Source organism: Silurus aristotelis (assembly GCF_946808225.1).
Source record: "Silurus aristotelis genome assembly, chromosome: 5".
Taxonomy (NCBI): domain Eukaryota; kingdom Metazoa; phylum Chordata; class Actinopteri; order Siluriformes; family Siluridae; genus Silurus; species Silurus aristotelis.
The window spans coordinates 12,425,836-12,440,728 of record NC_139578.1 but is presented as its reverse complement, the minus strand read 5'-3'; the positions used below and the strand labels follow the sequence as shown (position 1 = coordinate 12,440,728).

General features: G+C 37.3%; 1 protein-coding gene and 1 long non-coding RNA gene across 4 annotated transcripts in view; one reads left to right on the top strand and one right to left on the bottom strand.

The window, feature by feature from the left end:
• Positions 1–4,465, bottom strand: part of LOC310726552 (nuclear factor 1 B-type-like) — an 87,757-nt gene extending 83,292 nt beyond the window's left edge. For all 3 annotated transcript variants that reach the window (XM_083542254.1, XM_083542258.1, XM_083542265.1), the window contains exon 1: positions 4,037–4,465. In XM_083542254.1, coding sequence (XP_083398380.1) covers positions 4,037–4,132 — 96 coding nt within the window. In that variant the 5' untranslated portion in view covers positions 4,133–4,465. The remainder of the gene's footprint in view (positions 1–4,036) is intronic.
• Positions 2,961–14,140, top strand: LOC310726565. Its single transcript, XR_014533791.1, has 3 exons — positions 2,961–3,741; positions 10,475–10,767; positions 11,631–14,140. It is a non-coding gene; the product is annotated as an uncharacterized lncRNA (long non-coding RNA).
• Positions 14,141–14,893: the final 753 nt, after the last annotated feature.

The window sequence follows — 14,893 nt, the reverse complement described above, 5'->3', positions numbered from 1 at the left end:
GTAAAATAAATGACTGGACAATATAATTACACTACACTGGCACTGTGTTTTACTTTTTGTTTTGTTTTTGAATAAAACCTTTTCAATCCTAGTCTGTGTGGAATATTTGTCTTATGTGCGAATGTCTTAGTGCTGGCATTTCAGACGTGCCATTCCACCCTTATATAAACTGGATGCTTAGTTCCAGGGCCTCTTTTTTTTTTCCTTTTCCATCCCCTTGTATGTGTCCTCATCTTGCATCTACTTTCCTCTCCCACTGAACCTTTTGCCAACAAAGAGACCCATTTTTCTGTAATTACACAGGGCAGATCCTCGTCAAGCGTCGCTGCACAGGGCTATAGCACCAAGGGGACACAGACCTAACAGGCTCCTTAAAAAGGCTCTCGTTTTAACCCTAATTACACAAATAACTTTTCGCTTTACATATGGCATGTGGCACCTCCAGCATTCAAAAATGTGCTGCAGGACACTAAGAGATTTTTATCAACACCTTTACTATCTGCCATGGCCAAGCACAAGCTATTTAATGCTCTTCTTTTAGCCATCTGTTCTCTTTTCCTGTAATGGTGTTATGGGTGGAGTGTGAAGTGAGGCTGAGCTTGAATTCTGTCTGTTCGATATGATGCCTCTTTGAAAAAAAATAGATTAAAAATAGAATGTGGGAATTAATGTGTCCAAGCAAAATTAAGGTGTATTTTGAAATGCAACAATTTATAGTAATGATAACTACAATATCCTTAATAACACTGGTATATAAACTCCTAAAAAAACAAACACTTTGTTTTGTAATTTAATCATAAAGAATATTATACAATAACTCCTATCTTGTTTCTTTGTAAATTCCTTTTGTATTATTCATGCAAATGTGTATTTATAAAATTTTATTATTGTTGTTTAGTTATCAGCATTAGTATTCCGGATGTAAATGGTGTCAGATATAACCAAATGATTAATTTCTCATCTTCTCTTCATGTATAAAAGAAAAAGCACAGTACTATAAATAGAAACAGTATAACTTGTTAAGAAACGTTCAAACAAAACTTGAAAATCGTCTCTCAATACTGACTTCCTCAAAACAGCCAGCCTTCATGTTAATAACTGCTTAAAGCAAGAGACATTTAGTTAACAAGTCTGAGCAGGAAATTCACCTGGCACGTCCTCCCAAATTTTAATTGACTCCGGGTTCAGACTAAAACCCCCCTTGGCTGACCATTTCATTAAAATCTGCCAGTTTTTCAGTTTGCATTTAAAGTCCTAAACCCAAGTTTCATACAATGACCTGCTCAATCTCACCCAGCCCAAAAAAAGATAAAAATATTAAAAGGCACTTGTGTTCATAAGACACCGTGTTCCAAAGCATTATAGCCTGGTAGCCTTCAGAGCATATCATAAACACAGCCACTGGAGGGATTCCTCATTTATTTCTTCCCTTTCACTAATCCTTTTAATTACTGCCTTAGTAAATGCTAATGTTATTCATGATTAGTTGGTATTATGCTAATCTCTGACCCACATTCGGCCGAGAAAGCAGTAGCATCGTCTGAAGGCCAGATTGCTCGAAGGCTGCACACAAACTGACATCAGTCTCCCAGCTGTACAGAGCAAGCCAGCCAGGAGCTTCCTGAGAAATAACGGTGAGAAAACGTCAACGAAAATGGAGGGGGGTCATAATCGTTTACCTTAATGAACGACTGCTGGCAACGAGGATTAGTGATAAATGCAGGTTTACACACTGAACAGGCCATACCAGCATCTGCTCAATTTAGCTTCCTGTATGTCTTAGTTACTCTTTCTTTTCCCTAAGTCAATAGTTCACAAACTTTTTTATACAGGGACCCTTTTACTTTTAACATTATTGTTACACATTCCACCAGCATATGTATATTATATTATAAAACAGCATTATAATATAATACAAAATTATTATAATACAATCATACGTTGTTTATGATTTTTCTTTTCTGTTTATGAGCTTTCCAGCTGCAGAACAGTTGTCATTGTTTATTGTTTTTGCATTACTAAGATATGACTTTAACTCAGGACCAGGCAGTTTAGCTAATAACTATAATAACACTATAATAAACATAATGACTTTAATAATGGAGGTTGTGATTGTCTTTCACACTAATTGAATACTAATAATAAAAACAAACACATCATGGGCCCATGTCTATGTTTATAGACCTCTTTCATGAACCACTGCATTGAGTTAAATAATCTTCATCACCTGTGAATGAACTGGTAATTTTAAATGAAGTTGAGCTTTGAGTGGGGAGTCCTCATGTGACCTAATATCTTTCTCTTGAAGCCACCAGGCTTTACACAGAGCATACATTAATGACTTCACAATCTCCACATTTTGGATAAATAATTTAGGTACAGTAAACACATGTAATACATGTAATATTGCGGTTCAATTCGAAACAAATGATGGCTTCATATAAATACATGTGTCTACCGTGGTACACATCAAGCTAGTTTGAGGTTTGCATGAATGTTATTGTAAAACCCTTTTCCTAAGACATACTGAAGCTGTTAAATAGAAAGGTTTCACAATCGTTTTCATTTTATTAGAATTTACTACACAAACCTTTCCTCCAAAAGGATAATATTTGTGTAGTAAATTCAAATCAAATAAAAAAGTTGTATTGTGTTTTAAAATCGATTCTGCATGATAAGTTAAAAAGTTTTTTAAATGAACTTCTGATTAAATACAACTATTGTAATAAAATCACAGCATGTTATTATTAATAATACAATTATTATTATTATTATTATTAATCATTTTATACTATCTAGAAAGTCTAGGAACATTGTCCTTTTACCTTGCATGTCATATACATTTTGAATACAATATACATGCACAGTAACAAATGGAAAAAAAAGACAATAATAATGAAATAATTAATTTAAAAACAAATCTTTTTTTGTTTAAACAACTGAAAGTTAACTGTGTAATTAGTAGTCAGAGATTATAAAAAAAATAGACCAAATTAGGTTACAGTTTCTGCCCATAGTGTGCACTTATGTAACAACAAACACATGGAGGCATTAAAGACTGAAGTTGACTGATCGTGGAAAAGTTAACCTCGAACATTGAGAAGGAATTAATATTCCTAGTAGACTAAGATCCAGCAGTAGTTTCATTTAGTGCAGAGACCAGACAAAAGCCCATTGTTCCCCAGCAGCGCAAAATGGACAAACAAAGTGAAAAATGTCAGCGAGTGCAGGACCATATCTTAAATACCGGCGTATTAATAAGAGGCTGAAACAAGACATAACTTTTTGAGGAAGACTCGGTGGCATCAGTTGAAAAAAATCCAGGGAAATCACATTTTTGTGGCAAATCGATCCTGGAAGAAGGCTGATACAGAAAGGTGCGGATTTGGATTTCACTTCTTTTCCAGTTCCTTAATGGAGAGCTCATGAGTCAACAGCTCTTACTCAGAGTTACCACTTGCTGCTTTCAGCACATCGCAAAACTGATCCAACATGGACTACAATAACACACGGCTGATTACGATATGATCTGTAACCTATCACAGCGTGACAGACTGCTTTTCCCTTGACGAGGACAGTGTGGACTCCCCGACACAGCCTTAACCCCTCTGACATTTAGCCAAGCACAGGGTTACGCAACCTGTTCAACCTGCTTGACCCTGACGACACGCGTGGCCCCTGAACACACTTCGCTGAGCAACTACACACATGCCAGCATCTGAAGAGGGGTCGCAATGAGAGGTGAGAGCAAATTCATGTCAAGTGCAACTTCTGCCAAAAGCCTGTGCTATTTTAAATGTAGGATGAAATATATATTATAAATCATTTCTAAAAAAAAAAAAATTTATAGGACCATGGCTGCTACTCATAACACAATATTGTTTTTAAAAGTTGCCACTGCACTTTGGAAAAATGTGTAATGCTAACATCATCAACAATGCAGAGATCTGAAGGAGGAGTTACCTGGTCATAGGTCTTAGTCATTAGGTATGGAAAAAAATATGTAGGGAAGCAACAAAAAAAAATCCAGACTTACCATCCACCAGGTTCTGGCTGTCATGTCATAGCATAACTGCCATTTGATGGAGCCGTCTGCTGTTTTTCCAGCCATCGCCCTTTCAGGAGCTTTCATCAGGAGCAGCTCAGCAGCAGATAACACACCTAATCAAGCCTTCATCAGATGCCACACACTCAGCCTCATGTAGGCCAATCCTTATCACACTGCATTATGGGAAAATGAAGGCACACACACACACACACACGCACACAAACACACACACAGACACGGCCCTGTGCATAAGCAATGACTCCAGCCTCCGCAGCTGCCTATAATGACAGGATCAGGATCTGGAATCCTCTCTCTCTTACACACACACACGCGCACACACACTCTTCAGGCAGGGCTTTAATTTTTTAAGCAGTGTACATTAGGAGCACTACTCTTTTGTGGCATCCTGAGGAGTGCAGCTAGTGGGACGCCAGGGAGAGGCTTTTGTGAGAAAATGCCGTATACACTTTATTTGCATTCTTGTCTATTGTATATTGTTTGACTTGTAGTTTGGACAGCCCTCCCCATATCTTCTCCAAACACACACACACACACACACACACACACACACACACACACACACACACTTTAGCCCCCTTCCCCTGACACCCCTCCAGTCAATGAGGGGAGGCCCAAATAGGAATTAATTTCACTATACAAAAGCGAGGAGTTTCATAGACATGAGAGCGAGGCACGGTTCAGATATCACACACCGCTTACACGGTGCACGAGGAAGATACGGCGACGCAGTATTCTCAACCTATTCCTTCCACAAACATTTTACTGCTCATTTAATACATATATAATAAACCACAAAACACTTTTTGGAACACTATTTTATTTTGGAATTGGAAATAAAAAAATCTATGACAGATACAGTCATATAATGTGTATTGTTCAATTTTTGTTTTTAGATTATTAATTGTATTTGCTTGCATCTATATTCAAATGTATAGAGTGTTGATTAGTCTACTAATCTAGTTTACACACAGTAAACTAATGTGGAGGTGTGAACTCAGGTGCTTTGAATGCATTTGAAAACTATATTTAAAAAGCATCACTGTAGCTGGCTGTTAATAGATTTTTTGAATTATGATATTAACTTCACTAAATGCTCCTTTTTTTTATTTAATTATATCTAGATAGAGAGTTAACAAAGTTAAAAATGTTACATTAACATTCACCAAGTCACCATTACAGGTCAACGATGGATTATTTACAAAGATAATGAGTAGATTGCGTGAGACAAGCATTTTTTACGTTTCATTTTTGTTGCAAATAAGCACACTTTTATATATAAATTTCATATAAATTTGACATCATGGTTTTTATAGAAACTGCTCAATTATGCTATAGCAAACATCCATCCAACTACTAACAATAAACAGATAAAAATGTGCTGTTATTTAAATAACAACAAGAAAATATGTGTGAAAATTTCTGAAGAGATGATCTAACATTTGTGGAAGGAGTCTCTAGTGTCAGAAGGATATTATCCATGGGAGAGTCCTCAAAACAGAAGACTTTGTTATTTCTAGATTAGTTGTAGCATGACAAGCTTTGTTTTTTAATGTATATCTAACCAACCTTGATGTTCACTAATTAACACAAAATTGGAATTATTGCTGCTTTGAGATGGTCTGTTGAAAAATACTGAACTATGTGGTGGTGACAGCATTATTCTCCTATAAAAGCACTCTTCTATTCCTTATGGTAACATTCGGTTTGTTTACATTTTTGATCTGTTTATACAAAATTCCATGACAAACTAAAAAAAAACAAAAAAAACACACACACACAAACTAACCAGGACACATCTAATAACTTCAACTCCTATACGTCATGTTACTTTTTCTCATGAGTCCAAACGTTCAGACTGTTACAGGTGGTTTTTGTTAATAGTAGCTTTCATGCAGTTGCTTACAGTAATTGAAAGTAGCATTTTCCTACTTTTTCTTATATTTATTCAACCACTGGCTTTCCCTCAAATGGCAGCATGCAGGTTATACCAACACACAAACGCTTCTCTTCTGAGAGTTGTTCCCATGACATGTAGATCTGAATCTGAACATGTGCTTTTCATCCCACTCTTGCTACCCTGCGCTTGATTCTCAGACATGCTAGCAAATGAACAACATTCTCACTTTTGACATTTAGAGTGAGCGTCAACCTGCCTCCCAAGCATGCGTGGTGGGCTTTGAGGAGTGAATGCCAGCTTTGTGCCATGTTTGGGACTCTCTTTGTAACCTATCCAGACCTTTTTCCCTCGGCTGCAAATTCCCAACCTCCGCCTCCTCGTAGAATGTTCCCGCCAGTGACTGCTTCCCTCGGAGTGAATTGTTGGTTTGTGTAAGACCGTGTCTTTAAGTCAGGGGCACAGTGCGACTGGCATCTGAGGGTCAAGGAGGCATTTCATAAAGCAGTACAGCCTTGAAGAATACCCCCTCACTTCCCCCACAGCGCACTGGTGTTCTTGATATTTCTGTAACCTTTCCCACATCTCTGTAGCAATCCAAATGGGGAGACTATTCATCACAACTTATGGTTTAAGTGTCAGATGTTACATCAACAATATTCCTTTGCTATTAAAATGATGATGGAGCATGCTGAAGGAATAATTGATACTGCCTGTTTCGAGGGATGTTATGCTTTAAAAGTACTTTTACTGGGTTCACCGAATTAAGATTACAAAAATGAATAAGAAGGTAATTTAGTTAATCCACAGACAGGCAGGTGTTTTGATCACACAATTCCTGACTTTCATGGATTGCACATGGCACACTACATACTTAGTCATTTCTTGGTGCAGTTAGAGCAGAAGCAAATTTTTAAAGATTTGAAAGAATAATCGGAAGACTTTTTAATGGATTTTTGATAGACATCTGGGCTTGCAATCTGGGTTTAATTCCTGTAACCAAATTTAAGCCCACAAGGGACAGGCTGTCTGGCAGTTACAAGAAAAAAAATGCTGGTTTGTGTTTTATTTCTATAATTTTACTACTTTGTATGAGCAGATGTCAACAACAGGTGGTAATTTAATAATTATGCCAATGTCAGTCAGTTTTAACATAGGTAAATTCTGCCTGTCTGTTTACTTATTCTATTCAAATTATTAAACAGTTCAAACGTGCTCAGGCTCCATGAAGCAAAAAATGTATCATTATCATCATCATAATTATTATTAATATAATAGTAGTAAAACTTTTTTTAATAACCTGATGGTGGAAATCACTACTGTCTAACACAACAGTAACATTTGTTATAGTTGTTATGGTATAATGTTACTTTAATTATATAAAATGATACAGTCCAATTTGTTTATTATGAGATTGGTCGTTTTCTAATCTAAAACTCTTTTACTCAAATATGAAAATATATATTTTTAATAAAGCTTTAATTTTAATCAAAATCAAAACCCAGGGAAAAAAAGTTAAATACTTTAACTCAATTTTGTTTTATTAAATTATCACCTTTTCTGTTTCGAGCAGGTTCAGAAATAAAAAAGCTCTTTGCTCTAAATATTTAACATAATTGGTCAAAAAGGGATTTTTGACTCTTAAAAGTTCAACTTAGATACGTTTTTACTTTATATTGTATAAATAACATGTTTATATATAGTCATGTTTACGGACTAAAAGACATACATTTTACATAATTCCAAGCTCTCAGTTTATCTGGTGTGCTTCATTTTTTAATAGATTAATCAAATTGATTATGATATTATATTTTCACAGTAAACGCCCTCTACAATTGGAGTATGTTGGGTATAACTACTCAATAATCTTGTTTGTTTTATATATATTTAGCAAATTGCTAAGAGAGAACGCATAAAATTGGCCATAGGCTTATGACAAACAATTCCTCTCCGTATTCTCTATACTGTATTATAATTAATTCATTTTCAGTAACAGTTCTTTCCTGTTCAGGGTGATGGTGAAGCCTGAGTCTAATATTGTGAGGTGGGATTTTACTGTGGACCGAATGCCAGTCCATTGTAATACACATCTACATTCACATTTACACACTCATGTAGCACATGTCATGATTTGTTGAGATGGTGAACTGGTGACCTATATACACACAAAAACCTGAGCTTAGGGTTAAATTGGGGATCTTGAGGATGATCTTATTCAAATGTATGAATTGCTATATCCATTGCAGTGCAGACAAAATAATTACAATATTACTTACGAAACATCTGAAATGGTCCAAGGTGTACTGAAACTAAAAATGCAAGAGAAATTTGACATAATGATAGTTAACCAAGTTTAATGGGTGTTACCAGCTACCAGCTTTTGACCAGCAACAAATTAAAGGAAAAAGTATGTATGTATGGGGTTGGACGTCCAGGAGCCACCAGAATAACTTCAATATATTTTCTTACATAATTTACAAGTGTTTGGAATTGTGCTGGTTGCAAGAACACATGTCTTTCGAAAGACGTTTGCTCCATCAGTGTTGTGGGGATAGTTGTGGAAAGTACAAAAATACATTTGTCCAAAATACACCTGAGGGGTTCAGTTGGGTTGAGATCTGCTGACTGTGACAAGTATATGGTGTCTGTAATATCATGTGTTACGTCTATAATTCTCTCTCTCTCTCTCTCTCTCTCTCTCTCTCTCTCTCTCTCTTTCTCTCTCTCTCTCTCTCTCTCTTTCTCTCTCTCTCTCTCTCTCTCTCTCTTTCTCTCTCTCTCCCCTCAACTGTTACCACATAGTTGGAGGTACATTATTGTATATGATGATCTAGCATTACATTTTAGCCTTCACTTAAACTAGGAGACAAATCTGTTCCAGCATGACAATGCCCCTATGCATTAAGCCGGCTCCATGAACACATGGTTCACATGGGCTGGAGTGGAGGATCTTGAGTGGCCTGATAGAGCTCTGACATAAACCCAGTTGAACACCTTTGGGATGAATTGTAAAGCTGACTGCACTAAAGACCTCCTCACCCTGCATCAGTGTCTGACTTTTCCAACACCATTGTGGTTGAATAAACACAAATCTCCACAAACACACTCAAATTCTGGTGGAACCTCCTCCCAAAATTTATTATAACAGCAAATGGGGACTAAATGTGGAATGGGAGATTCAAAAAGAACATGCAAATCTTGTGGTTAGGGGTCCACAAACGTTTGTCTGTCTGTCTGTCTGTCTGTCTGTCTGTCTGTCTGTCTGTCTGTCTGTCTGTCTGTCTATCTATCTATCTGATTTAGTTTAGATTCAGTACATATTTCTCTTCAAACATTAGTGATCAAACTGAGTGATCATTCATGGCCTTTGAAGAGGGTAATTTTTATCTTGGAAGAGAGCAAACTGATCAGAATAGAAATGTTTCTCGAACGATAAAGGTGATCAGTAAGAATAATGTTACATTGATTTGCAGTGAATCTTTAAGTGGACCTAACCCACCATACATTTCTCTAATTTCTCTGACATTTATAAGTTGTTTGGTTTTTCCTTTCATGAATTACCCAAATATAGCTGAATTATTCAAAGCATTAAGCATGATATGTGTTCAGACCCCTGAATTCTATCTGCTTTTTATTGTAGGTATAATCCTGTTTACAAATGCATTTATTTACTTATCAGCTAAATGTAATATTTTATTTCGTATGAACGGTGTCAGGGAAGATTGTTTGGAAAATAGTGTTTGTAAAGGAAAAATTTAAAAACTGACATACACATGGTGTAAAATAGAAATGGTCCAGAATTTACATATGCACAGTAATGAAGTATTTCTACTATACATACTGTTCCTATAGGCCAATGCAAATGACCACCTGTCACTCAACCACCTGTCACACAAAAGAAGACATCTGCTTTAGGACAATAAGAGGGGGGACAATAGGAGTTAATTGACTCCAGTCATAACATACGTGTTTGTATGTCCAAGGAACATGGTTAAGTCAATCAGAGAACCACAGTCGGGGAGACCACACAAATCATACACAAATCTTTACAGGCTAAATTATACACAAGATTTATGAAACCAACAAATGATAAAACCAACTTTTTATTAACAATTTATCTCTGATACCAGTAACAGGACCAGGATAGCTGATATACTTAATTATCTTTATTTAGTTTTAAGATAAAGATTTTAATTCCAATAATTTCTAAAAGTTTAATTAGTATTAGCATTATTTCTAATCACAGTTATGTATATAATAGCAAACATATTTCAGTTCATGTAAAAAGTGAAATAAAGATTGTCTCATTTGATTATTGTTGAATGAACTAGTGGGAACCTCCTCTGTTTACTTGCATTGGTGTAACCCATGGCTGTCCAATCTTTTCAATAAAGTCTGTCTGAGGCAAGTGAGAGAGTCTTGTTTGTGTTTTGAGGTCAGCACTCACAATCTCAGTGTCCTGGGAGCAACATTAAAGACTTTTTGCCAAAAGTGTTTTTTTTGTCCTTTAGAGGGCGAGGCGGCCCTGCCATGACACAGGCAATCCTTTGGGGTGGCTCAGAGGAGGTACGAGCAACTGTCAGTCAGAGGAAGAATATGGAGCAGCGGGGAAGCCCGTCAGCACTGACAGGGGCCGTCATTCACACCACGGCACTGAGGAGGACACACACCGAGCCAATCAACAGAGACCCTGCTGAGGACAGACAGCATCAGGACGGGAAGCATCCAACCATGACGATGGAGGGCGGGTGGCTTTTTGGGGCTTTAGAGGGTTCAGCAAGAGTTAATGACAAGCTTCTTAAAGGTAGAGATATAAACTTTCATGAACTCAAGTTTTGGGCAATATATAGAATGAAGCAGAACACCTAATTACACACTATATTTTTTTTATATAGCAATTTACGTATTAAATTACAGCTAGATAGCAGCTTGCATTCAATAAAAAGCTACATTGCATTCCAAATGAACCTTTTTAGGATAATGGATATGAACAGTGAGCAAGCCTTGCAAGGAAGTTCAAATAAGGTAGGTGTGGGGCAGAGATAAGTTTCACAGTATAGCGAGTTCTTTTTAGGTTTAGCCACCACCTTTCAGCGGGGCACAACGAACATACACATGCACACACACACTTTACCCAATCAATGAATTGTTCTTTATCCACCACACCATCCAAAGCTCAGTATCTAAAAGACGTCTCCTCGCAACCGTCCCCAGAACTGCGGTATTAGGCCTGCCAGCCCAGAGGAAGTACATAAGGAGCTCTTTGTTAGGCTGTACTGGAGAGACATTGTGTAGAATACAGTGCCTGCCCAAGATAAAAGGCTTGCCTTTCCTCTCATCTAAGCAAAGTTTATCCTCCCCGAAGTCTCCCCTTTCTGCTCAACCGACAAAGGGATGGCTTCAGTCGTAGAGCACTTTCACTTATCAAAATGTCCATCACTTGAAGCCATTTAGATCCAGCGATGTGAAAACGTGTCATACTTCACTGCTACCAAAATTTTGTCAATTAATAAAAGATTCTGAAATGCCCTTGCATCAAAAAGCATATTCAGAGCACATAAACAGTGTTTTACATGTTTCATAAGATTGGCCAAACATCTATCTCACATGTCTGTCTATTAGAGAGCTATAAAATCTATTCATATATATTTTTTTTGTTTCACTCAGCCCCACTACTGAAGGAATCACAAGCACATTCTTCGCAGGATTAAAGCCAGGCAACTTGATTCTCAGTCCCCGGCTCTCAGGTGGTCCTCAGAGAGCAGTTTAGACCAGAAGTCATCTAGTTCAGGACTCAGGTAGCAGAACTTCCTGTATAACAATGGGCTGAGTAAGGAAAGCCATGCAGTATCTGGCTCCAGTTTGAAACACCTTCACTAGCAGCTGGCAGGCTTTTAGCAAATTTGTAAATAGCGGTTACTTGTACTGGATAATTTGAAGTGTGTTAGTTTTTTTCTGGAGCTGGAAACAGGAACAGCAACTGTTCAGCTGGAGGAAGAAAAATTCCTACTCGCCTCATAGATATTGTGCACAGCTGGCTCTACAGCTGTTCTACATTGCTTGCTTCCAAAACAAAGGGCAAAAGTTGCTCAGAAAGAACTCTTGTTCTACATACACAGGGCACTGCTGGTTCATGAAGTGATTTACATTTTATGTGCTATGTGTAACCTGATATTCTGCAAAGGACAAAAGGAATGAAGGGTGCAAGTTTCTAATATCAAAGTACTTCTACAATGTCATGACTAAACAAAAATCTGAGCTACTGACATACTGACAATACTGTTAGCAATGTTTTTCACTGAGACTTCAAGGAAGACAATAAGACGAGTCACACAGAACTACACACAGGTTCACAAAGCAGGTGCCAAAAGCCAAAGCCATGGTCATGGCCTACATGTTTACGGTCCTGGGGACATACCAATGGGCCTTGTGTGCTTTCCGAGGACTGATTAAACAGATATAAGGCATCAGGGCATTGGAGATGCCAGGGACTCCAACTGGCAACTCAAAGCAGCACTTAACTGTCACATCAGCCATGTGTGGCACGGTGCCCATCACCAGAGAGACGGTGGCAAACAGCAGGGCATAAGCCTGAGAGAGCCAGACAGACCAGGCATGGGGCATCGGGCCAGAGTCACAGAGAGACACAACACTCCCCAAAAACACTCCACGCCAAATCCTCACACGTCCAAATAAAAGGTTACATCTGGCATAAATTACCAAAATCAAACAATTTGAAATCCAATTGGGAATGCTTTAACATTTCTCGAGTGCAGGAAACAATGCATGGCTGTGCATATTGAGTGCATGAAAACACTAGGAAATCACAGATGTGTGACTTATGCTTAGGTTGGAATCAAGCCAGAATTACAGACAAATAAAGAAAATTCGTATTATTCTCATGGCTTCATAGAATCACATGCCACAATGTATGCATTTTATCATACGCATGGCACAGTAGAACACGCAGTGGCACTCTATGCCTGTTTTTAGCAGAGTGATCGAAGGAGTATTTTGAAAAGCATTCTGATCAAAAATACGCTAATTATATCAAAGGAGATGCAAAAACAGTGACAATATTCAATTTTTTTTTTAATAAACAAGCTAATTAGAAAAAAGATTAAAACTATAGAAGACTAAAGTACAAAAGCTTCCAATTCATTAGGTGCATCATTTGGCCTTGAAAACGTAAATTCATGAGCTTGGTTTTTACAGGCTGCTTTTTACATTGTGGGGAAAAACGATTCATTCATTTTCACTTTATCCGAGTCAGAGTCAGAGGATCCAGAGCCCACCCAAGGAACCCTGGACCAGATACAGGAAACGATGTTTTACCATGCTTGCGTTGGCTGTTCTGCTCTCCAGCCTATACAAGAGCAAGCCTGATTTTTTCTTTTTTTTTCTTTTGCACGGCTCCTCATAACAGATATGTACACACATTTAAAAGAAATGCTAGAACCAGGAACTGTTGTGCCATTTAATGTCATTGATCGAGTTTGTTTTGCTCATGAACACTCATCTGAACACTGATTCATGTGACCAATCAGGTGAAGAATGCAGACACACCAGAGATTATTTCTTGATAGATTCTTTATTCATTTATTTCAGGAAAACGGTTAATGAATCACTGTAACTGTAGTTAATTGATGCGGATAGTGAATTAGCTTTGGGGCCACCAGGGGAAAAAAAAAAAACACCCTTTATGACCAGATAGCAGATGGGATAAGTGAATGAGCACAAGAGAGAGCAGAGAGGCAGAAAGGAAGCCTAGAGGATGGTGTAGTTTCTCAGTGTAACACAGATGGGAATGTAGGGAGCCTCAGCCTGGAGCAAAGAGCTGAGGTTTATTTGTCTAAGATTAGAAAAATAACCTGCATGCTAGTGATTGACGGCTGAGATTCCCTCACAGATGGTCTGCTTTGAGGTCATTGGGAAACTCTATTAAAGAGAAACAAATGGAGAAAGGACCTTTGCACCTCTATTCTGGAACGACAGCAAGATCCAGGAAGACGGCGCAAGGCAGATGACGGTACCAGATAATAAGAACGTCGTGAAACATTCAGAACACGTTTGAACCGAACAAACAAGCTGTGCACATACAGAGAACACAAAAACACGAGTCGAAATTCCAGTTGTCAAAGCACTATTTATTAAAAAAAACCCTAATAAAAAAAAAATTCACATAATATATACTGAATCATCTTAAACAGAGAATCAGGGCAAATGATCCATATTAAAAGAATAGATGCCAGAGGGCCCAAGTGTGATTATGTCTTAGACCTGTATTAGGAGCTCACGATTCTAGTATGCGGTTTCTACTGATAGCAACAGTAGACGTAAACCAAAATAGCACAGAGAGAACTGCACAACTCTCTTGATTAGAATGTCAGCATGTGTGTAGAAGTATGCAGTATGTATATATTCGAATATATATATATATATATATATATATATATATATATATATATATATATATATATATATATATATATATATATATATATATATATTTATTCTATAGCACAGTGCAGGTTTAAGCAGATCTTATTGCTTTCTAGGAAAAGAGGTTTGAGCACTTTGAGTGAATTTAAGCTGAGTTTAACTGCTTGTCAACGACTAAATACTTTACTTATTTTATACAATATAATGAGAATAAAGATGGAAATGTACAACTATTACAGACATGCCATGATGATGTTAAACTGACTGAACCACAGTGTGGCTCCCTTTAGTTTAGAAGTGTGCATGGGACTGTTTTTGGTCATTCTCGCTCGTGAACATTTCTCAAAAAACTAGTGTACGTTTCACAAAATATACACAACAGAGCGTAAAACAGAGTGAAGCTGACCATACTTTTTTTTTTTTTTTTTAAACAGTGACCGTATCTGACCCCTGTGATTTTTTTTTTTTTTTTTTTTTTGCTGGATGCA